Genomic DNA, 25435 nt, shown 5'->3' with positions numbered 1-25435 from the left:
TCTCTCTCTTCCCCCCCTTCTCACCGTCTCTTCTCCCCTTTGGTTTTCTTTCTTTCTCTCCCCCTCTTTCTCTCATTCATTCCCCCTGTCCTATTTATTAAAAAAAAAAAAAAAAAAAAAATGACAAAGGATGAACTGAAGCTCTGCCATCACGTAATGTCGCATACTGCTGTTTCTGATGTCATTTAAAAAAAAAAAAAAAAAAAAAGAATCACCAGTTAACCTAGTATGACTGTGAACCGTGAACCCCTCTATGTCGCTACACTGTTGTTAAGTTAATGAGGATATTTAGGCAACACTGAACCCCATGCTGAGTTTTACAGAGTGAATGATTTGTAAATTATGTGTTCTATCCAGTTAACTTTTTTGTCTTTCAGGATTTAACATACTTGATGACTGACCCTAAGACCATTCCTCTCCTGTTGTTCTTTTAAGAGTGGGTAAGAGGCATTTAATTTCTGTGTTCACATACAAGTGAACGGAATGTGATAAATGTTTTAAGTTACTGCTTGATATAACATTTTAAGCAACCTGACTTATATGACACATAGTAAAACCTCCCCAAAAGAAATTCACACAGGTTTGTTTCCACTTCTATATATAGTTAGTGAGTACAAGTATGTTTCTGCATTTGCTTTTAAATTATTCTTCCATTTTCTTCTGGAGACTGTAATGGCACCTAATTACTGCAATACCACATTTTTGATCTGACTAAATTCAGTAAATGTTTGTGTCGAGTCTACAGTGGAAAACATCATAAAACCATGAGGGCTATGGCTTTCATTTTCCCCTCGGTACCCACCTGACACAAGTTTCCAACTCAAACATCTTTTGCTTTAGAAAGTAGCCATTTCCTCTTAGTAAGCCACAGATTGGTGGCAAGTTGTTAATCTTGTTGATGTGTGAGTTAAAACTGCAGTGGCAATTCAACCTGAAGTTTAGTAACTGTGTTCAAACCACAGTTACTAATGTTAGGTACTAGCTGGCTACTTGGTTGATAAAGCATCTCTACTGTTTCCAGAGTTACTAATTCCAGAATTAACATAATTTTGGAAAATAAGGAAGGATAATTTTGTCTCAGGTCTTTTACTATAAATGGTAACTGGACTGATCCTTATATAGTGCTCTTCTACTCTATTTAAATACTCAAAGCACTTTTTACAACATGTCATTTTCACACTTTCTATGTAACATTCATGCTCTGATGAACCACAGCCATCCACAAGATAGATAGTTGTAAATTCAACATTCAACTCATGTTTGGCAGCAAAACTACAAACAGGAATAAAATGCAATCATGGTCAGCTTCCACTTCTACTGTAAGGAGTCACATGAGAATCTCTCAAATCAAAAAGTTAGGGGAAACCACAGAGCTGTGATGTCATGGAAGGTCCCGTAGTAGAGTACATATAGATGAGTGATGAGGAAGTGCACCAGAGTCAGTGTGTTTCTTCGTGACAGAGATGGAACTAAAACTTGTGCTTAGCGTCTTTGTGCTGTACATTGAGGGTGAGTGTTTGACTTTTTACACTCTTTGGCAGTGTTCGATCTGATAAGTGCTGAAATAGGATCGTAACCTACATGACTGGAAAAAGCAGATGAACACAGTGAGGATGACTATGCCTTGGAGTAAACAACTTCCTTCTGAGGCTGTTTGTGATCTTTTACATTTAGATGATTTATTATATAGAGAAAATTATGGTACAATTACAAGCTCTCATATTTCACACAGAAAGTGCTTCAATTTTCAGTAAAAGACTCTGTTTCATTAGTTATGCATTAGAGGAATTTGCATTTGGATTTCTGTTTGCTCATGTTCACATCAACTGAACCTAGAAAGTTGGGATGCTGCATAAATTGTAAATATAAACTGAATGCAGTAATTTGGAAATCTGCTAAACCCATATTGTATGCACAGTAGAACATAGAAAACATATCAATTGTTTATACTGAAACTTTGTACAATTTCATAAAAATAATAAGCTCATTTTGAATTTGATGGGAGCAACATTACTTAGGAACACTTCCTATCACTGTGTTTGTGTTTGCCATAAATGCAGGTTAAAGCTCTATCGTGCAATACATTAGTCTCTATGCGTAGCACATCTGGTAAGACACCATTAGTGCTATTAAAAGCATGTAAAACAGCTTGGCTTGATAGGAGGAGGTCTGGGTGAACTGGCCTACCAGGATCCTGACCTTTCACCTGTTGAGAACATGTAGCATATCGTGAAACAAAAAATACAACAAAGAAGTCCCAGGAGTAGCTATAATCCTGTCATAAAAGAACAGGATAACATTCCTCCCCCAAAGTCCAGTAACTGCTCCCTTAAGTCCTCCTATGTTTATGGACAGCTCTTAAGAGAGTTGTATTTTTTTTTTATTAAAATGATAGATTTTCTCAGTTTTAATATGTTATTGTTTTTGTTCTGTTGTAAATAAGATGAGGGTTTGTGGCGTCAAATTGTTGCATTGTGTTTTATTTACATGTTACAGTACCCTGGCATTGTTGGAACTGGGGTTGTATGTTGAACCAGTTCACAACTTCTCAACTCTGTTAAATGACTGACATAAAATGAAAGTTCTTTAGGACAGTTTCTTCTATGACATAGAGTATATATGTAGACTGGCCCTTTAATAGTTGTCAGTAATGGAATGATACAGATGAAAACCTTATAATGAGACAAAATAGACAAAGGAGACTGGCTTTAGCTTTGCATAAGAGCAAACAACGTAACATACACAGTATACAATGTATATATTTTAGTTAGCATTAAGAACTTACTGAGAAATTACATTTTCTGTATTGATCAGGCAATACAAATAAAATTAAAAAAGAAACAGAGACAACCAAAGCCTTGAGGGACATAAAAATGACTGTACTGATGAAAAGTCATCAATACAAATATTGGTGGTTGTCAGTTGATGTAATGGCATGACTAGCACACAAACTGCAAAAATAGCTTTATGACCTCTGCAGTGGTGTCAGTGTGCCCCCAACAAATGTGTTTTCCGTGTGTTATTTGAAACCCACAGAAAAGAAAAAGCCCCCAAAGGCCCCATGAACAACCTACAGCAAATATATATTTTTTCCTCACACCCGCCCTACTTTCTCTTTCACCTTGAAAGCACTGACCACATTACTTCCTGTTAGAACAGAAATGCATCAGATGTATAACAGGGGGGCTGCTTATTTTGTAGCTGCAATGAACAGCATTTTTTTCCTGTCACACCTCCTCCACACACCTACTGTATATATACACAGTGACAGGCCAGTGGCAGAGGTGGTGGCAGATGAGTCAGACTGTGAAAAGTTTAACTGAACTGTTTAAAACTTAACTTGGACATCTGTATGTGTGCCACTGACTTTTTAATTTCAGCAGATGGTTGCTCACTTGTTTTTACCATGTTAGGAAATGTGTTATGCACATTTCGTTCTCAAAGAAACTTTAACAAAGTCAAACTTCCTTTTATTTTATTGCAGTTTCACTTGCAGTATTGCAGCATGTGACGGTCATGGAAGGTGAGAACCTCAGCTTAAGCTGTCCTGTTACCAATGCTGACAAGACCAATGTGGACTGGAAAAACCCTGAAGGATTTGTTATGTTCTTCAATCACAATCAAGGTGAAAATGGCATATTCAGTCACAGTAATGAATGTAAAAACAAAAACTTAAAAAGTGGCAAATGTTTGGGCCAAAATTCAAACAACCTTTGGTGAAAGGCAAACATTAAATAACTTTAAATAAATTGTTTCCAGCCTTAAAGGACAAACGCTACAGAATCGACACACTGTCTGAGTCAAAATTCTCCATCAGTGTTTCCAGCGTCAAATTTAACGATGGAGGCAATTACACATGTTCTCATTATGGAGACCAAATAACAGAGAAGATAGTGGAGGTGACAGTGTTGGGTAAATATTATCTTACGTCTTTCTTTTTACTTTCTTTTCACATCTTTACTAGCGATGGGATCAGACTTTGACAGTTATACTAATTACCAAAACAATTACCACTGTGTTGATCTTGTTTCATAAAACTTTGTCTTTTGTGATTCTTTTGAAGGTTATCCCAAAATGTCAAAAACAAAGCATGAAGGAAAGACTGTCATAAAATGCACTGCTGTGGGGAACCACTTTGCTCCTCAGATTTCTTGGAAAATCGACGATGGGTCAGAATTTCTTGGTAAGTTGGAAGAAAGTGAGAATGATAGTTTGAGGTGTTAGTTAGAAAAATTGCCCTTCAATCAGGATTTTTCCCAGTGGATTTTCCAAAAAGCTGAATTGAGGTGACTACACAAGGGGATGCCATTTTGATATCATTCCCTTGCTGATTACTCATATTTATGTATCATAAAATGTTTTATGATACATAATTGGCAAACAAATGTTTGCTAATTTCTATACATAGATAAAAATAAAAAAAGTTACATGTATATTGTGAACTCAATTCAATTCAATTAAGAGCAGTTAACTAGGAATAAGCACAAAAAGTGAATTTATTTGATACTAGGAAAGGTTGATTCTTTTTGATAATAAATGCAATGTATTCTTCCTAAAACTTAACTACTGTGCTTAAAACCACAGCAGTTAAGAGTGGATGGATGGGTTAGGGTTAGGTTAACATGGGTGTTAACACTTACGTTGCGGAATTTAGACATTTGTAGGTGTATTAAAATTAGTGACAGCAACCAGTGAGTGGGCTCATGTGATGATGATAGCATGACCCACACTTTCTGGAATCTTTGCTACTATGATGAGACTGAACAACGTTCAAATGTTTTTTAAAAAAAAGACTTTAAACAAGGGGGATTTTGAATTTTATTTTGAATTCCACAGAAGAGTAGTTTCCGTTACAAAGGGTTGATTTGATCAAGTGTTGCATTTGTGATGGTGTAAGTTGATGCAATCGATGCTAATGACATCTATCCCATTTTACAGCTCGTAACCAATTCCAACAGGAAGCTAAGAAATACATCTCCACTGGGATGATTGAAATTCTCTCAGTAGAGAAAAGAGTTACTGTGAAGTGTCTTGTTCGTCACCCTGCATTGAAATCAAAACATCTGATGAACTTTGTAAAAATTAGACGAGGCTGTGAGTATATTTCATTCATTTAGTTTTTCAACACCACCACATTATAGCAACAGTTTTAAACATTAAAAGAGTAAAATCATCCATTTTATTATCCATGACTTGTGTACAGTGAATAACTTCTACATAAAATGTTCAATTTGAGGAACAGTGACTGTGTAGTTGTGTCGTCACAGAACAGGGAAAGCACTGGGGTTTTTAACTCATGAACTGCGCCACAAAACAGTCCATAGAACCAGACTGTGAAACTGTCTGACCAAAAATAAAAACAAAAAAAAATGGCAAATCCACGTAATTTCCCCATTCTGTGTTGTTAAAAAATCTAGTTTCCTCTATTCTAATAAAAATGAAGTGTGATTTGCAGATAGTTTTCATGACATCATGAATTTTAACTTTCTCTGAACTGAGTGTTGTTTCTACTCAGTAGTAACACAAGTCCAATTTCTGTCACAGCAAAAGGATCCCACCACACATCCACAGTCAGTCCACATACTGTTAAAGGATCAACAAAAGTGCCAGGGACAACAACCATGTGGATCAGACATAATAGAACAGCAGTGTACTCCACCACAAGAAATGAGAACAAGCCCTTATCAGAGAGCTCAACGGTTCCCTCCAGTCTGCAGGCTTCCACCAGTGACCCAGAGATGTCTATCACTAGATCTCCTCAGATCCCTGTTACAGGCCCTACAGACCCACATCTCAGCACTAGTGGTGAGTGGAAACTGTCTGCATTTTTATTTGTTTTTTATGCCCCGTGGATTTCAAGAAACATAAGGTTTCATATTAGATAACACACCTTAGGATGAGCTTAGGGACACAAAAGAAAGTAGTTTTAAAAAGAAATACATTTTATTTAGTTCACAATGAATAAAACCCCATTTTACATTTTAAGTTATGCCATACATCATATTTTAAATGAAACTTAAATCCCTCGATCTGCTAAAAAGGAAAGTGAACTTTAGTGGAGAAATTAGCCTACAATACATCTCTTTGTTACTGCTTAGTATTGTGTGTTTAGCATATTACACTAACTGTGAGCCTATGGGGTGGAAACAAGAGTGATCACATACAGTGTCTAAAAGGTCTCTTAACCACTACTGTGGTTGATATAACACCAGATGTGTTTCCTGCAATGGAGAGCTTGAGCTATATGAAACTCTGTCATGTTAGATGTATTCACTGATTGGGAGGCTGCAGCTCTGTGGGCAAACAAAAACTGTTCCGAGAGCATATCTGCTCTGATCGTCAGATATGCTCCAAAAAAAGCAGTTTACGTCTTCTGTCTTCAGTGTTTCAAACCTTGAACACTACTGACATGTAATTGGTTAGAAATGCACTATATATGTGTGAATTTACTCACACAGTAAATTCAGTGTAATATTAAAATTTAAGCAGAATGTGTGCAAAACAGTTATTTGTCTTCCATTTTCGCATGTTACCTGAGCTTTATATATTCAGAAAATTACTGTAAAAAAAAAACAAACACTAAAAATTAATTTTAAAAAAAGTCCTATCGTGTTCAAACAGGGTAAGCAATGACACCATTGAGGCAGTAGGCCCAACAGGTTCTTCAAATATGTGTGTTTGATGCCACCTATTGGTTACTCTGGAAAACTACAAAAAAATGGTTCCATTTGAAAAACATAATAGACCTGGACTGTAGTAGCTTCATAGAGTCTGTGTTAATTATTGTACCTCTTTTCTTTACTACACCTTTAAAGGCTGGACATATTCCCCTGAAACCACAGAGAACATCACCATTGATAACATGGACAGTAACACAACAGGTACATTTACACTCAGCTTGAATAGTTAAAATAACAGTTCCTCTTCTCTGAGAATCACAGAGAACACCATGTGTTTTAAAATCCTTAAGGTTCGGGGTTTTCTCTATTTCCAGGGAATTTTGACTTAAACATGCATAGAAAAGACCAAGAAAATTCATCATTGCTGGTCTTGCTAGTGACATGCCTGATCTGTGGCCTTCTAGTGGTCGTCATTTTTTTTGCTATCAAGCTGAGGAGAGCACACATTGCCTGGAAAAGAGGTAAGCAGGTCACGTTTTCTGTTTGATGTCAGACTAAAGTTGCTGTTATTTACAATTTTACTTGACTATAGTCTGGCTAAAAATCATACATTCTTGCAGCAAGTGTGTTGTACTTTCAGGAATTGTGATCTAAATGTATTTTTATTTATCTTACAAAAGATTTGACAGTTTTTATTGTTACAGAAAATGAAGACTCTAATCCATCAGAGGAGAGCAGTAAATCTAAATCAAGCCATGAAGAAAAGACCTCACAAGCACAACGGAGAAGAGGTACAAAACCTTTTAATTAGATGGTTGTTCGCATCTATGACTGTATTATACCTTCTGTTTAAATGTGAATATTATAAAATGTAGCATTTGCTAAAACATGACTAGGGTCATGTTGGCAGCTTAGAGAAACAGCACACTTGTCAACCAGAGGATAAAGTTCACTTACTTAGGGAACTCAAACTCAAAAATCCAATTAACCTTTACATATTTTGAATCCCAGTTAATGGTCAGGGAGTGCTTTCATTGACACATTTTGCCCAGTACACTGTAAAAACTGCCTTATCCTATCTTAAAAGAGAAAATGGGATATTTATTGGTATTCTTTATTGTTACAGGCCTCTTCAATACAGCCTTCACACAGTATGTTGTTGAAGAACCAGCAAAGACGATGACTTCAGTGCAAAACACAGCTGTGATCACAGCAACAACTTCTCAACATCAAACTACAGCACAAACTTTAGCCAAATGTGATGCGAAGGAGACATCGCTATAACTGTCTTGAAAACACAGTTTTCATGATATCAGCAATTTTCCATTTTTTTCTGCACTTGCATGGCAGAATACAGGGCAATCATTCACTTATTATTGTTAGGAATATGTGCTTACTTATGGTAGGTAGAACCTACCTTTGATCTTCAGCAGCATCAGTTCTTGGTGCCATGAATGCCACAAGATGTTGAAAAAAACGACTTAAAGTATCTACATTATGTTGACATTATTCATCACATCATTTGTCTACTGTACTTTTATCCTTGTTTTCATTCTGTTACATTGCTACAGCTACCGAAGTCCACTGAACTCACTGTTATGTTCATGAGGGTTAGATTTCCTGTGTGTAATGGTCAGTAGAAGATCTCATAAACATATGCTCATGGTCAGACAAAGGAAAACATTTCCCCATACCGATACATAACCCCCCCCCCCCCCCCCCTTACATCATCAGTCATGCCATGTTTTTGTTTTATATGAACATTATATGTAACGCACCTGACCTGTATTTACAATAGTAGATAGCACTGCTGCTATATGACTGGCGGATGACCAGCATCAGCAAGAATAAGCATGTCTGCAGGTGTTCCTAATGAACTGTTTGAATGTCTACACAGGATCAAATGTGGCAACATAATATCTGTAATATATACTGTGTGAATATAGCATATATGTTGCCTTGTATGTATATATTTTGTATGTTGGGGTTGAACATGTAGCAATAAATTATATTTTGCTATAATATATTGTTTTTGAGCATAGATAACAGGCTATGGGAAACATTCATATCATATACATATTATCAGCACTCTGTGGCTTTGTCTCTGAAAACGTGTCGAGCATTAATACGGTAATATAACACTAAGGTCTATATGCATATTTTTAATAGCTCCATAATATATCAATTATGTATGAACTTAAAGAGCGTTATGTAGCTTACAAAAAACAGAAGCCAAATCAAGCACCGAACATGACTGACATACTTAACGGTAAAATCTAAAAAAAAAAAGAAGAGAGAGATGATTTGCCTTCTACACTTCACACAAAGCTTCCATCTTATGGCATGCGGGTATTCACAACCATTATGAAGCAGTCACAATAAAGCAGGAAGTGGGATGGATTGTGTCTCGCGTCATCGGTTCACCAAAGCCTCATTGGTGAACCGATGAGGAAAGACTCAGTGACTGCGCCGATTGGATGCTGTGCCGGTGATATAAAGGGTTCGGCTAAAGGTTCAACCTCCTTTCGCTTCTCATACCGGCAGGGTTGAGTCACCGTGGCGCTAGTCCATTCCAGCCCAACAATACCCACAGTCAACCTCAGTTCAGTAACTCGGTAAGTCATTCTGAAATACATTGGTGTTAACAAAAAGTTCTAGTATATTAGTTGAATTTGCTGGCAGGATTTGCTTTATGTATGACTGATGTGCATGTTCACTGGGGAATGCTGAATTTTCTCCTCGTGTTAAATGCTTGACGGTTATTTTATTAACAAATATGTATCGCATAGTGAATTATGAAGGTGAAAGTATTCATATCCTTGTTATCGAGGCGTAATCATCGACTCAAATGCTGCATTAAGGCTATATAATGGCGGAGGGGGAGGGGGGGTGGAGAAATCCTGACGCGTTCGAGAATGTTCTCGAACAACTGTTAAGCTACCCGGATACCCGGAATATACAGGCTTCCGGTTTTTGTTTTTTTTCTTTTGTTGTTTTTTTTTTTTACTCTAGAGCAAAAGTAAAAGGTTTTGTAAATCTTTTCAGATTTAATTCTTTAAATATTTTCTTGTGCTTTAGACACATTTTAATACAATAGTTTTAGTATCAAAGCACTCTAGCTTTTAGATTTCCGGTTGTACCAGTTTGCTGTGCACGTGATTTATGACTGACGCATGGCTATTGCTTGGCCATGAGCCACGCTCTTTCAAGGCGGGTTCCTTCATTTTTTTTCTGTAAGTGGGTGGGTTGTTGGAATTGGGGTTTGTTAGCCCAATAACGTTGTTAAAATGCTTAATGTTTTATGGCCAAGGGGAAAATAAAAGCTCTTAATCAAATTTATATAATCAATATAAATTTAAAAGACAACTCTAAATTAAACTTGAAGGATAATTAAAGCAAATCAACTAAAACCATATGTTTTTGTTGTACATTCTAGTTCTATTAGTCTAAATTGCCTTAAATTGAATAATTGGGTAAAATGTAGTTGTTCAATTGAATTTGACATTAAGCATGTTATAAAGGATTGAAGTAAAAAAGTTACAGGTAACTAGAAGACCAATATAAATGTAACACTGTTCTTGCATTTCTTTAGGAAACATGTCAAAGGGACCAGCAGTTGGTATTGATCTTGGGACCACCTACTCCTGTGTTGGTGTGTTCCAGCATGGCAAAGTTGAAATTATTGCCAATGACCAGGGCAACAGGACCACACCCAGTTATGTGGCCTTCACAGATACCGAGAGGTTGATCGGCGACGCAGCCAAGAATCAGGTTGCCATGAACCCCACAAACACAGTCTTCGGTAAGGGTTAAAATTTTACTTAACAGTAAAAGTCAATTTGGTTGATGAATACCAATTTTTTTTTTTTTCAAGGTAGGACACCTTGAAAAAATTGGTATTCATCAACCAAATTAAGTTAACGCCTCGGTTTTACCACCCATGAGCTTGTCTTGAAGCAACTCATCTCTGTTAAAGACCAGTCTTGAGCCTTGTGGATTTGAGGGAAGAATGATAAGACTATTGCAGAAGTGTATTGCATCTTTTAAAAAAAAAAATAACTAAATATAACTTTCTCTTTCAGATGCCAAACGCCTTATTGGCCGGAGGTTTGACGATACAGTTGTGCAATCAGACATGAAGCACTGGCCATTTAATGTCATCAATGACAATAGTCGCCCTAAAGTTCAAGTTGAGTACAAGGGTGAATCAAAATCATTCTACCCAGAGGAGATTTCCTCCATGGTGCTGACAAAGATGAAGGAGATTGCTGAAGCCTACCTCGGAAAAGTATGCTCTGAATTTTCCTTTGTGGAATAGTCGCAAGTTTTCACATGACTCATCAATTTAATGTCCATATTTTTTTTTTTTTACATTTCAGACTGTCAACAACGCTGTAATCACAGTGCCCGCTTACTTCAATGACTCTCAGCGTCAGGCCACAAAGGATGCTGGCACTATCTCTGGCCTGAATGTTCTGCGCATCATCAATGAGCCCACTGCAGCTGCCATTGCTTATGGGTTGGACAAAAAGGTAAATGGGTAAAAATTTATTCTGGATTATACTACTTTTTTGTTAACTGTCTGTTCTTAAGCACTATCAAATCTGTTCTCAGGTTGGATCAGAGAGGAATGTTCTCATATTTGATCTTGGTGGTGGCACCTTCGATGTATCCATCTTGACCATTGAGGATGGTATCTTTGAGGTCAAATCCACTGCTGGTGATACTCATCTTGGTGGGGAGGACTTTGATAACCGCATGGTCAACCACTTCATTGCAGAGTTCAAGCGCAAGTACAAAAAGGACATCAGTGACAACAAGAGGGCTGTCCGTCGTCTGCGCACTGCTTGCGAGAGGGCAAAGCGCACCCTGTCTTCCAGCACACAGGCCAGTATTGAAATCGACTCTTTGTATGAAGGAGTTGACTTCTACACCTCCATCACAAGGGCTCGATTTGAGGAGCTCAATGCTGACCTCTTCCGTGGCACCCTGGATCCTGTGGAGAAGTCACTCCGCGATGCCAAGATGGATAAAGGGCAGATTCATGACATTGTATTGGTTGGTGGCTCCACCCGTATCCCGAAGATCCAGAAACTTCTCCAGGATTTCTTCAATGGAAAGGAGCTCAACAAGAGCATTAATCCAGATGAAGCTGTGGCCTATGGAGCTGGTAAGTTTTCAGAGGAGAAAAAAGCTACTGATGATAGCTGCCCTATTATAATCGGAATTTAGTTTTTATCTTGAAATAATTTTTTTTTGTTTTTAGCTGTCCAGGCTGCCATCCTGTCTGGTGACAAGTCTGAGAATGTGCAAGACCTTCTCCTTCTGGATGTCACACCTTTGTCTCTGGGTATCGAGACTGCTGGAGGTGTTATGACTGTCCTGATTAAACGTAACACCACAATTCCTACCAAGCAGACCCAAACCTTCACCACTTACTCTGATAACCAGCCTGGTGTGCTCATCCAGGTAAGTGTAGCCTTATTTATCTTGGCCTTTTAATTGCAGTTATGTTAATTTCTGCCATTCACATTCCACTAGAGATTGAGACTCATGTTGTTAGACATTAGCATTTGTGTAGATGTGGAGTGGAAAAATTATTGGCTGACCTCTATTTCAACAGGTTTATGAGGGTGAGCGTGCCATGACAAAGGACAACAATTTGCTGGGCAAATTTGAGCTAACTGGAATCCCTCCTGCTCCTCGAGGCGTTCCCCAGATTGAAGTGACATTTGACATTGATGCCAATGGCATCATGAATGTCTCTGCTGTTGATAAGAGCACTGGCAAGGAAAACAAGATTACCATCACCAATGACAAAGGTGGGTTTTGATTGATGACAGTTTTGATTGATGACATCAAAATTCTGGCACAACTTGTGACTCTTTGCTGTCCTTCTAGGTCGGCTCAGCAAGGAGGATATTGAACGCATGGTTCAGGAAGCAGAGAAGTACAAGGCAGAAGATGATGTTCAACGTGACAAAGTGTCTGCTAAGAACGGCCTGGAGTCATATGCTTTCAACATGAAGTCCACTGTGGAGGATGAGAAGCTGGCCGGCAAGATCAGCGATGATGACAAGCAGAAGATCTTGGACAAGTGCAATGAGGTCATCAGCTGGCTGGATAAGAACCAGGTAACCCCACCCCCAAGCACACACCAGAAAAAAATCACAATAGTATCAATTGCTATGAAGGGCTTATACAATATCTATATTTTGTAGACTGCTGAGAAGGACGAGTATGAGCATCAACAGAAGGAGCTGGAGAAGGTGTGCAACCCTATCATTACCAAGCTGTACCAGAGTGCTGGAGGTATGCCTGGAGGAATGCCAGAGGGCATGCCTGGTGGCTTCCCTGGAGCCGGTGGTGCCGCTCCTGGTGGTGGATCCTCTGGACCAACCATTGAGGAGGTCGACTAAACATTCAGCTATACCAGCTGCTACCTGACGTGTTTTCTAATAAAGTAACCCTCCTAGAACAAGTAAAATGCAGGAGTGAAATTTAATGACCTAAAAACAGGGTTCAGAGATGTCATTTATGGCCATTGTTTGCAACACAGGTGCAAGGGAACAACTTGTAGTTGGCATGATTGAGCAGAGTCTTCAAATGTCAAAGTGTTTTGTGTATGGAGATGTAACTGCCTTGACAATAAATTAATCTTGCAACCCTTATGTGTTGTACATTAACTTCTAACTTGAAACTGGAAGCTCTTAATTTATCTCAAAGCAGGATCTGTAAATATCTTGGGGTTGGGTGGGCACTGTCTTAATGCTCTATTGACTAATTTGTGAAATTCTCAGGATTCTTTGTCAAATGTGAAATGAAACTAGAAATTCCTATGGCTTACCTGTAGGTAGGTTCAAAGTAAACAGGGAAAGTATCCTCCCTGTTACTTTACCACTATGGAACATGAATCTACAGAATGGGCTCAACATTTCTAACAAATACACTCCAGCTTTTTTTTTTTTTTTTTTTTTTTTAAGTTTTAAGTGACAATTTATTAAATGGTAAAAGGAGGAAAATAAGCATTTTGTATAACAAATTTACTAAAACAATGTTTTAACCCTTGGATGCACAGCCTACCAATATCTACACTCTTCCACAAATGGGGTCAAAAATAACCCCAAATAAAATCAGTGTTTTGCTGTAAACTTAGTACTTCAAAATCTTTAAAATGAAGAGTTGTAATATTTTTATATTTGAGGTATTCCTCATGAGGTGCTTTGCATTTTTATTAATTTTAAGGAACTGCAGTTTTTGTATCGCTTGTATCACTTTTGTATGCTTGTTCGGCATATACTGCAGAAGCTGGGTCCTTCCCTCTGAAAGGCACAAGTTGTTCATCCACTGTAACACAATCACGTGAGGATGAATTTGTGCCTGCAGTTGACCAGGAACAGGCCCCATATGTAGCAGAAAGCTGCCATGTGGTTTGTTTAGGCTCTGGTCCTCTTGTCATCAAAGTGCAAGAAACTGCAAATATCTTCAAATCTTTGAATTGACATAGTGGCCTTGTGCAATGGGTTATGCAGAGAACTCTCAAAAAACACAGACTGGTACATCCCAGTTCTTCTCACTTCCTGCAAGAATGGCCAATCAAATGAAGTCCATTAGCTTATGTTTGATTACATTTTTCCACTCTTTTCCCCTGTCTGTGGCTACTCTTTGTGCCTGCATGTCAGCACCTCTTCTATTAGGCTACGTTCACATTGCAGGCGAAAGCGCATCAAATCCGACTGTTTTGACCCTATGTGACCCATATCCGATCATGGTAGGACAGTGTGAACGGCACAAATCCGATCTGAGTCACTTTCGTATTTGGTACTGAATCGCAGGCACGTGCAGAGCGGGGGGCTGGAGGGGCTTGAGCACCCGCCCCTTTCCTGATGGGTGCCCAAAGTGCCCTTTTGTTGAGGAAACTTTTAAAAAATGTTTAATTTTTTTTATGTGTGCGTGCGTGCGGAGTCCTGTCTGTGCCCCTCAACAATAATATATACTATAATCACAGTTTTGCTAAATAAAAGGCTCTGGCTTGCATCAGTCACATGATCACATTTAACCAATGATCGCCCTTGACGGCAGAACGCGCTGGTTATGAGACGGGAAAGAGCTCACAAAAAGCACGCGCATTTTTTGCGGTCCAGAGCCGTAGGAGAAACACAAGTTAACTCAGAGATACAGACTGATGCGACAAAACCAGTAAGTAGGTGTACAGCGTACACTGTAGTGTGTAGCATACAGGAGTATTAGCTTATTACGTACACGTTGGTAAGCTGTCTTGTGGCAACTGACGAACTGAAACAAACGAGCGTGCTGTGTGTGCAACAGCGCGACAAACATTACCTGTCCTTTTATTAACTGCACAAGTAGTGCTGGTCATAGCTGCTGGCTACCTGTGTAAGGCTGTCATGGGTCTGTAGCTCTGTCAGCGTTTTAGGGAACATATTTAGTTTTAAAGTAAGTTACAGAGCTTTTCCTGTCTTTCTGGAGGGATTATATTTCACTAAAAACGATCTAATATGCATGTCCACATAATTATGCATTATTATAATATTTTAAAAAACACACGCTGTATTTTAAAGAACATACATTAAGAAGCAGATTATATTAGATTTATATTTTAAATAAGACAAAATTTGGATTTTACAGCAGTGAAATTATTGTATGTCTACAGTTTAAAAATGTAATAAGCTTTGCCCCTGCACAGAGTGGATAGTGAAACAAATGGAATCATCATAATGACATTATTTCATATTTATTACTTCCCCCTCCTCTTTGCTTTATTATTGTAGCTCTAGTAATAAATAATAATGTAAAGATTCTGGATCAGCACCATGATGCCCACAGTATATACAGTATTCTGAAGAAGGTCTAAAACGTCACTGTGTGTGCGTGCATGTGTGTGTTTTATTTAGATGGATTTTTAAAAAAAATACTCATGATATAACATTGTCCAGACATGGCTGGTAAGGACATGAGGAGGAAACAGTAGAGCTATGTGAGGCTACTAAAGGCAGTGCTATAACATTTTTCTCTCATCATTTTATTATAGATTAAGTGCAAGAGTTGTTAGGTGTGGATAATTTTTTGTTGCCTTATGGTTCCAAGCGCTGTCACCAATCTTTGCATTTTGTTATTATCTCATGACACTTGTTTAATCAGCTACCATCTCTCCTATGGACTCTTTAATGTCTACAGTCTCAGATCAGCACAGCCCTGCCCTCCAGCACTATCAGCAGCAGGAGCAGCAGAAACCCCTCAACAGCAACATTGTACCCATCAGGTAAAACATCGGCTACGTTTGCTTTGCCTTGTTGCCCATATTAGATTCTTGATGACTGTGTGTTGTTGTTATTCAGCCTGGTTCAATGCGCCCCTTTTTAACTTTGAGCACCCGCCCCTTTAAACCTCTCTGCACGGCCCTGCTGAATCGGATACATATCTGATGTTTCAGAAAGTGACTGCTGTTTGAATGGTCATGTCGCATTAAATCCGTCTTTTATGTCACTGACACAAGACAGAAGCCAATTATCAGCGCCTGACATCGTGAATGCTTCCTGGGCATCCCTTGTAGATGTTAGTGAAGACAACGTTGGAGAAACGTGAACATTTTATTTGTACTGTATAATCTGCAGATTCTGACAGAAATCTGCAACTATCCTTTGAAGCACCGCTCCTCTCTCAAACATCAATAAGGATAATTATTAGACCGTATGTAAATAACAAAAGCAAAATTGGGAAACGTAAAGTCGGAAACAAATCTTTATATTAATCTCCAGTGTTGGGGAGTAACAGAATACATGTACCGCCGTTACGTATTTAAAATACAAAATATGAGTAACTGTATTCTATTACAGTTACCGTTTAAAAGGGTGGTATTCAGAATACAGTTACTTTGTTGAAATAAATGGATTACACTGTGGTACTTTCCTGTTTCATATTGTCGCGGGTCAGGGCTGTTTGGGTTTTGTTTGACAGCTATGTTCTGTTGTTCCAGGCGGCAGCGTTACGGTTGCCATGGTTACAGGGCGACGCTCTCTCTGCGACTGTGTGTTTCCTGGGTGAGAGAGCGCCTTTTCGTTGTTGTTGTTGTTGTTGTTGTTGTTGTGCTAAGCTAACAGGCAGAATGCTACAAGCATAGCTCTAAAGAATGTAGCATCATGGGCAGTGTAGTCCGTGTTGCAGGGAGAATGGACTGCCATACACATTATGGGTCTGTGAGCGCGAGGAGGTAGAAAAAGGGGAGTGGAAAGGTACGAGTTGTCATCGAGGAAAAACGGGAGCTGGAAGCATGTAAATATAATAATAATTATATTTACAGCCTATGGGTGGCTGTAGCTCAGGTGGGAGAGCAGGTCAGCCACTAATCAGAAGATCGGTGGTTTGATCCCAGGCTGCCTCCTGGCTGCATGCCAAATATCCTTGGGCAAGATACTAACCCCGTGTTTGCTTACTGGTGGTGGTCAGAGGGCCCGGTGGCGCCAGTGTCCGGCAGCCTCTCCTCTGTCAGTGCGCCCCAGGGCAGCTGTGGCTACCATAGCTTGCCGTCGCCAGTGTGTGAATGTGTGTGTGAATGGGTGAATGACTGAATGTAGTGTGAAGCGCTTTGGGGTCCTTAGGGACTAGAAAAGCGCTATACAAATGCAGGCCATTTACCATTTATAACCACTGAAGCCAAGAAGAGAGCCTGACGAGCCCAGTTGTAAGTAAGTTCGTGTTTTCCTCCGAAAACAATACGTTCCGTTGAGTTGAGCGTTGAGCGTTCCTTTCAACGCCTCTCTCTGTCTCTCGCAAGAAAAGTTGACCCACACAACAAAGTAAAGCTATTTTTCGGCTACGAGCCGACAGGGACCCCGCCGTATTAGTCAGAGGTCCCTTTACTACAGTTCGGAGTCGCGGACCTTCAGTAATAGTAATAAATCACACAGCAATAGTACATTCACGTTGTTGTAAAAAGCATGATAATATATTAAGTAATCCAAAGTATTCAGAATACGTTACTGTCATTGAGTAACGTAACGGAATACGTTACAGAATACATTTTGGGGCATGTATTCTGTATTCTGTAATGGAATACATTTTAAAAGTAACCTTCCCAACACTGTTAATCTCAGACATTCACCGTCAACTTAACTCTTTAGGAGCTCCTGACTCTGAAGTAGACTTCCTGGTTCCCCCACTGTCGTCCTGTCAGTGATTTTCAAGCTTTACTCTTCTCTCCATAACTGACGTATCTAATCTCATTAAAAAATCTAAGTCATCCACCTGTCAACTTGACCCTCTCCCTACTGTGTTAGTTAAAGCCTGTCTTCCCTCGTTAGCACCTCTCATAACCAATATTATTCATTCCTCCCTGAACACTGGAATTGTTCCTGAAGCACTGAAAACGGCTTCTGTTATCCCAATTCTCAAAAAGCCTGGTGCAGACCCCAATAACTTTAATAATCTTCGCCCTATATCAAATCTCCCCTTTATTTCAAAAATTCTTGAAAAAGTTGTCGCCGCCCAGCTTCATTTACATCTCAATGACCATAATCTCTATGAACAATTTCAATCTGGTTTCCGCCCCAATCATAGCACAGAAACTGCTCTGTTAAGAATTACCAATGACCTTCTGATGGCAGCTGATTCTGGTCTCCTATCCATTCTCATCCTTCTTGATCTTAGTGCGGCGTTTGATACCATTTCTCACAATATTCTCCTGAACCGGTTAGCTTCCATTGGTATTAGTCACACCCCCCTTGCCTGGTTTACCTCCTATCTCTCAGACTGCACTCAGTTTATCCAACTTAAATCCCATTCTTCAACTCTATCCTGTTTCTGCTGGTGTGCCCCAGGGTTCAGTATTGGGGCCTCTTCTATTCATTATTTATATGCTTCCTCTTGGTTATATATTCTGAAAATATAATATAAATTTTCACTGTTATGCCGATGACACCCAGCTCTACCTTTCTTCATCCTTCCCACCTACTTCCCTCTCAGACTGTCTTATTGAGATTAGATCCTGGTTCTCCTCCAATTTCCTCAAACTTAACAGTAATAAAACTGAAGTTTTACTTGTTGGTACACCATCTATCTTAACCAAATCCCACAGTTTTTCCATTAACATTGAAAATTCTCCCACCCTTCCCTCCCCTCAGGTTAAGAGTTTGGGTGTCACACTTGATAATACTCTTTCATTCCAGTCTCACATTAATTACATAACCTGGTCTGCTTACTTCCATTTACGTAATATTAACCGACTCCACCCCTTCCTTACTCCCCATGCTGCCGTCATCCTTGTCCATAGTCTTATTACATCCCGTATTGATTACTGTAATTCCCTCCTATTTGGTCTCCCTAAAAGGTCCCTTCATAAACTCCTTCTTCAAAATTCTGCAGCTTGGATTATAACCCGTACTCTGTTAAGTGCTCATATTACCCCAGTTCTTCAGCAGCTTCACTGGTTGCCCATCGAAGCCAGGATAAATTTTAAAATCTTACTTCTTACATACAAGTGTATCCATAAATCTGCTCCTTCATATTTGTGTGACCTGCTCCATATCACCACTGTTTCTCGCCCTCTCAGGTCATCATCTGCTATTCATCTTACTGTTCCGTCCTCACACCTTATTACTATGGGGAACAGAGCTTTCAGTCGCTCTGCTCCCCGGCTCTGGAACTCTCTTCCTCCTGCACTAAGAAATATTGACTCCCTCTCCGTATTTAAGACACAGCTCAAAACACATCTGTTTAAACTGGCTTATTCACTTTAATGCTGATTTTATCTGTTGTCATGCTCCGTTTTGTAATTTTAACTTATTTTATCTATTTTATGACTACTGTTCCTTTTATTAATTGTGTTTTTTGTAAGGTGACCTTAGGTTTCTGAAAGGCACCCTAAAATAAAATGTATTATTATTATTATTATTATTATTATTATTAAGGGCCGTCAGTCAAACAATACTGTCTGTAGGGCTGCCACGATTAATTGACTACAGCAACTATCAAAATCGTCGATGACTGATTTAATAGTCGACGCGTCATTTGAAGCTTTGTAAGATCACAAAAGACGCAGTAATAAGTAGTAGGATTTAAGAGTGTAATAACGGACTGAAACAGAAGATGGCAGCACTGCATGTACAAGGATGCCAGCTGCCGTTAAACCCCGAAGAAGAAGAAGTAGCTCTGTCCCAGAATTCATAGCGCAGCCCAGCTCAGTTTCCAACAATGGTGGCAGCTAGTTAGTGTTAATATTACTCTTATTATTCTTTCTGGGTTACAAAATAAACATTTAACATATGTTCAGGCGAGAATGTAGCTGTGTAAACCTCAAATATCTGCTCAGTTGATCAAGACGCCACATATTTTCAAAAGCGCTCTGACGTTTTCGGAGACGTCTGTTACCCACTAGCACGGTAGCTAGCCGGGGGCAAGGCTCACTAGAGCCCGTGAGAACACCGGACTCCCGGCAAATCGTCTTTCCGTCTTTCGCTACTCAGGTTACTCAGGTCACATTTTATTTGTAGTGTTAACGAGCAGACAAAAAAAATCAGATTTGATCAAAAAATCTGAATTGAGCATTAAGACCTGCAGTGTGAATGTAGCCTTATATTATCAGACATGAACATCTTCCATGCATCTACTGGGGAGACAGTACTACAGGGAGTGCAGAATTATTAGGCAAATGAGTATTTTGTCCACATCATCCTCTTCATGCATGTTGTCTTACTCCAAGCTGTACAGTCTCGAAAGCCTACTACCAATTAAGCATATTAGGTGATGTGCATCTCTGTAATGAGAAGGGGTGTGGTCTAATGACATCAACACCCAATAGGGCTTTGGAGCGTGATGTCACGGGGGTGGGCGTGGAAAGGATTTTGGCCCAATCCGCCATTTTGGGGGTCTAGCGCAAGTGAAAAGGGAGCGAAGTCACACACAACAGCCATGGTTCGTATTTGCTGCAATGTTCGATCACACGACCGGCAAGAGAATAAGGTTGAAAATGGTTTATCTTTTCATTCTTTCCCAACCTGGAAGCAACATGAGGCAGCTCGTGTATCGGATGTTACCAAGCGAAGGCGTCTAGCCTGGATAGCAGCTGTGAGACGAGCTGATGTGCAGTTCGCTTCCATCTCCAAATATCTGTTGGTGCTCCAGACATTTTCATTCCGGTAAGTTTTAAATATGTTCATATCACTCTTTATAGCCTATTAGTTTTATTTTCTATGCGCTCTGAGGTCATAGCAAATTAGAACAAACATCCTACTGAGTGATTTTGCAGAACTACCTTCTATTTATAGAGTTGCTAATTATTTGGCATTATTGCAGCAAACCAGCCTATGAAATGGATGACATCGTGACTGGGTTCCAGTGCTACACAAGGGACCTGCTTCAAACATACCACCATGCCAATCAGATTACTTCTTCCATGTGAGGGTGAAGAGGTGACCCTCCTGGATAAGATGGTGAAGGTTTGCTGCGTTTTGGTGAACAGTGTGATAATAAAACCAGGGGAGAATGAAACTTGCTCCTGTTAAATATTCTTAAGTATTGTGCTGTTAAAATTGCTGTATTTTTTCAAAAGATACAGTAAATAATGTTAGTAGTGGGTGATATCATGTAAACACTCATGATTTTGTGTAAACATTTTGTCATTTGTAAACTATAAATGACATGGATTCTACATTGTAACTGATGTGATGTTCTTTAAGGTGGTTTTAATAAAAAAAAAAAAGAGGCAAAAATTTGTTTGTTTCTTTATTCAACTTTTGAACAGTGGTACTCAGTCAGTATATATTCAGTAAATGCAAATTATTTACACGGCAGTGCACTACAGGCATAAATCTAGACCCCTAGATAAAACATTATGGGTCATTCCCACAACCCACAGCTTTACTGTGTTCCAGCAAAGTATCCAATAGCAGTGACAACTCCTCCAAAGTAGCAGGTGGGATTTTTCTGTTTTGAGGACGGCTCCTTTTACCTGTCAATACGGATGGTCTGTTTATATTTTGATCAAGAGCCTTTTTTTTGGGCAGCTGAAGAGGAGAAGTCTATCTTATGGCCAACCTCTGGCTGTATCTTGGTCATATTACCCAGCAAAACCCAGTATGCAGGTTCATCTGTAACTGCCCTTGTGCCACGGATCAACACTGTTGCTTCTACATTAAACAGAAGAGCAGCAACATGGCTGCAGGTCTCTGCGACTCCGGCTATACAGGTGCAGTGGGCTGCTTCAACCTTCCCTGTGATGCTCACAGTGACCCATGGCTGCAATGCTGGTTCAGTCAGTCTTTGAGAGTGCAGTACCTGAAACACACACAGACAAAGTTCATTTAAAGACAAGAACTATGAGCCAAGGCCGACATAAATGTGTTTTATCTACTTTATCATAAATGTAACAAAGTGTTTAGAAAGTTAGCACATACATGTAATTTTTGATTTTTTTATGTATCCATCTATAGAACGCTGCATGTTATATTCTAAATCTGCCTGTTCTCTGTCAGAAACCTGCCTGCAGAAAAATGAACCTAAAGTATGTAATGCAAGGATGTAATCACTTTCAAGATGGAGAAAGCATAAAGTGACAATTATGAATCACTTAATATGATAAGGAGATTCTGCAGGTCATTAATCAATGTATAAAACTAAAATAAAATGTATTTTTAGTGACACAGGATACAAACATGGAAGCAAGATGTATAATTAGGATTATTTATAATAAATATGAATAAATTAGTGCAATTTCTTTAACCATAAAGAATAACAATCCTTCAGGACAATGTCACATCAATGCACTGAACTCATTATGTTATCCACCTAACAGCCTCCACATGTTCTCACTGTAATTTCCCCCTCATGAATGAATTTATGCTGCACTAATCTGAATGTTTGCAGGGAAATCAAACGCATTTCACACGCAGTACTCAAGCTGACTTACCTTTGTTTGAATGACGACTTGTACGCGCTGACTCCACAGACAAGGTCAGGCTATGTCAATAGCGGTTGGTCTTCAGGGTTTCTACTCCACGGCCGTATTTCATACGGGTCCACATTTCCAATGCACGCTATTTTCTGCAAGTACCACTGCTTTGCCTCTGGACGCAATCGGTCTCTATACAGTTCATTCTCTTTTGAGCTGCTTTTAAGCATCTTTCTTGTAGTCATCATTCCAACACAGTGTGTTTGTTTTGATTCGTAGACCCCGAAAATGGCGCTGCGCTCCCATAATGCATTGCGGCGTGACGTCAACTCCAAAGCCCTATATCAGGTGTGCATAATTATTAGGCAACGTTCTTTCCTTTGGCAAAATGGGTCAAAAGAAGGACTTGACAGGCTCAGAAAAGTCAAAAATAGTGAGATATCTTGCAGAGGGATGCAGCAGTCTCAAAATTGCAAAGCTTCTGAAGCGTGATCATCGAACAATCAAGCGTTTCATTCAAAATAGTCAACAGGGTCGCATGAAGCGTGTGGAAAAACCAAGGCGCAAAATAACTGCCCATGAACTGAGAAAAGTCAAGCGTGCAGCTGCCAAGATGCCACTTGCAACCAGTTTGGCCATATTTCAGAGCTGCAACATCACTGGAGTGCCCAAAAGCACAAGGTGTGCAATACTCAGAGACATGGCCAAGACGACCACCACTGAACAAGACACACAAGCTGAAACGTCAAGACTGGGCCAAGAAATATCTCAAGACTGGTTTTTCTAAGGTTTTATGGACTGATGAAATGAGAGTGAGTCTTGATGGGCCAGATGGATGGGCCCGTGGCTGGATTGGTAAAGGGCAGAGAGCTCCAGTCCGACTCAGACACCAGCAAGGTGGAGGTGGAGTACTGGTTTGGGCTGGTATCATCAAAGATGAGCTTGTGGGGCCTTTTTGGGTTGAGGATGGAGTCAAGCTCAACTCCCAGTCCTACTGCCAGTTTCTGGAAGACACCTTCTTCAAGCAGTGGTACAGGAAGAAGTCTGCATCCTTCAAGAAAAACATGATTTTCATGCAGGACAATGCTCCATCACACGCGTCCAAGTACTCCACAGCGTGGCTGGCAAGAAAGGGTATAAAAGAAGAAAAACTAATGACATGGCCACCTTGTTCACCTGACCTGAACCCCATTGAGAACCTGTGGTCCATCATCAAATGTGAGATTTACAAGGAGGGAAAACAGTACACCTCTCTGAACAGTGTCTGGGAGGCTGTGGTTGCTGCTGCACTCAATGTTGATGGTGAACAGATCAAAACACTGACAGAATCCATGGATGGCAGGCTTTTGAGTGTCCTTGCAAAGAGAGGTGGCTATATTGGTATCACTGATTAGTTTTGTGTTTTGTTTTTGAATGTCAGAAATGTATATTTGTGAATGTGGAGATGTTATATTGGTTTCACTGGTAAAAATAAATAATTGAAATGGGTATATATTTGTTTTTTGTTAAGTTGCCTAATAATTATGCACAGTAATAGTCACCTGCACACACAGATGTCCCCCTAAAATAGCTAAAACTAAAAACTACTTCCAAAAACATTCAGCTTTGATATTAATGAGTTTTTTGGGCTCATTGAGAACATGGTTGTTGTTCAATAATAAAATTATTCCTCAAAAATACAACTTGCCTAATAATTCTGCACTCCCTGTAAACCCAGGTGCAAGCCCTGGCCGATTATTCAAATTATTGTGGCTAGAGCAGTAAGAGGGGCTCATTCTGTTAGACACAATATCCATTTCCTCTTCAGAGGACTCATCAGAGGACGCCTCTGTATCTGACTGGCTTTGTTCAGCGGGGGGGGGGGGGGGGGGGGGGGACAATAGTCTGGGTCCTCTATATCTGAGATGTCACATTCTGAGTCAATGCCTCCGATGGGCTCTTCATCCCATCCGTCCTGAATCATTTGTAGGGCAAGGTCCACAGGGATCCTAGCTGGCCTCATAACAGCCATGATACTATAGACTCTATAGTATAGAGTCTATAGTATAGACTATTAAGAAGAAGAAGAAAAAAACATCAGAAAGGACAGTGTTTGAAATGTACAGAAAACTATAAATCATGTATGTTATTGTGTAAAAATGAATTCCTGATCCATCACAAGTGTAAGTCAGAGTTGCTAAGAATGAAAGTTTCATAGAAGGCTCCATAGGACCTGTTTGGGGTCATTTCTGACCCCACTTGTGGAAGAGTGGGGTAGTGATACAAAAACTGCATTTTTTTTTAATTAATGAAAAAATAAATAAAAATGCAAACGACCTCATGTTACAAACATATTTTATGAGCAATACCTGGAATATGAATATATTACAACTTTTCATTTGAAAGATTTTGAAGCTAGAAAAACAACCTCACGTGTGCATCTAAGGGTTAAAACACATTTTTAAAACAAATATTACCCTATCACAAACCAAAAATAATTGGGACTTTAACATAATTATATGGATCAAATTAGTGTTCAAGTGAAATAATTCTCGTTTCCGTAATTATAATGGTGGGTAGGAAGTAGAGCTGGGCGATAGAACGATAACGATATGTATTGCGATATAACTTTTTCTCGATAGAAAAATTTAACTATTGCAATAGACCTCGCTGCTCTTGTCCTCTTAAAAAAAAAAGAGAAAAAAAAGGACAGCCAATCCAAATTAAGTAGCGCAGAGCCGAACCAATCACAGCCGCAGCGTCACGTCACGTCACGAAATCTAGCTCCACCTGCTGCTTTGGCATGTTCATAGCAGCGTTTTCCTTCATTTCTGCCTTTATGTGTGGACGGGATTATTTTTTAAAACGAAAACGGAAAATCTCCGTTTTCAAAAATACCTGTGTACGTGTGGACGTAGCCTCAGTCTCTGAC

The 25435-nt window shown here is 39.4% G+C and overlaps 2 protein-coding genes across 3 annotated transcripts; both read left to right on the top strand.

Annotated features, from left to right (window-relative positions):
• The first annotated feature begins 1438 nt into the window (after positions 1–1438).
• Positions 1439–8642, top strand: crtam (cytotoxic and regulatory T cell molecule). Of its 2 annotated transcripts, none has more exons than XM_085288311.1 (10): positions 1439–1509; positions 3485–3625; positions 3760–3912; positions 4064–4183; positions 4939–5094; positions 5545–5805; positions 6816–6881; positions 6995–7141; positions 7325–7411; positions 7747–8642. In XM_085288311.1, the coding sequence occupies exons 1-10, from the start codon at positions 1464–1466 to the stop codon at positions 7902–7904; spliced, it is 1335 nt and encodes a 444-aa protein (XP_085144437.1). In that variant the 5' UTR covers positions 1439–1463; the 3' UTR covers positions 7905–8642. The 2 variants fall into 2 exon arrangements, with proteins under 2 accessions (XP_085144437.1, XP_085144436.1); XM_085288310.1 differs by having other exon boundaries at positions 7310–7411.
• A 437-nt stretch (positions 8643–9079) lies between these two features.
• Positions 9080–13291, top strand: hspa8 (heat shock protein 8). Its single transcript, XM_085288309.1, has 9 exons — positions 9080–9235; positions 10213–10422; positions 10703–10908; positions 11000–11152; positions 11235–11790; positions 11887–12089; positions 12244–12442; positions 12522–12754; positions 12842–13291. Exons 2-9 carry the CDS (start codon positions 10218–10220, stop codon positions 13037–13039), a joined length of 1953 nt encoding a protein of 650 aa, XP_085144435.1. The 5' UTR covers positions 9080–9235; positions 10213–10217; the 3' UTR covers positions 13040–13291.
• The last annotated feature ends 12144 nt before the right edge of the window (positions 13292–25435 follow it).

Source organism: Mchenga conophoros, linkage group LG10 (genome assembly GCF_057382185.1).
Source record: "Mchenga conophoros isolate Kocher_MC1m ecotype Shallow Benthic linkage group LG10, M_conophoros_male_GT1.1, whole genome shotgun sequence".
NCBI lineage: Eukaryota > Metazoa > Chordata > Actinopteri > Cichliformes > Cichlidae > Mchenga > Mchenga conophoros.
The sequence above is the reverse complement of the archived record's forward strand: the minus strand, read 5'-3'. Positions and strand labels throughout refer to the sequence as shown.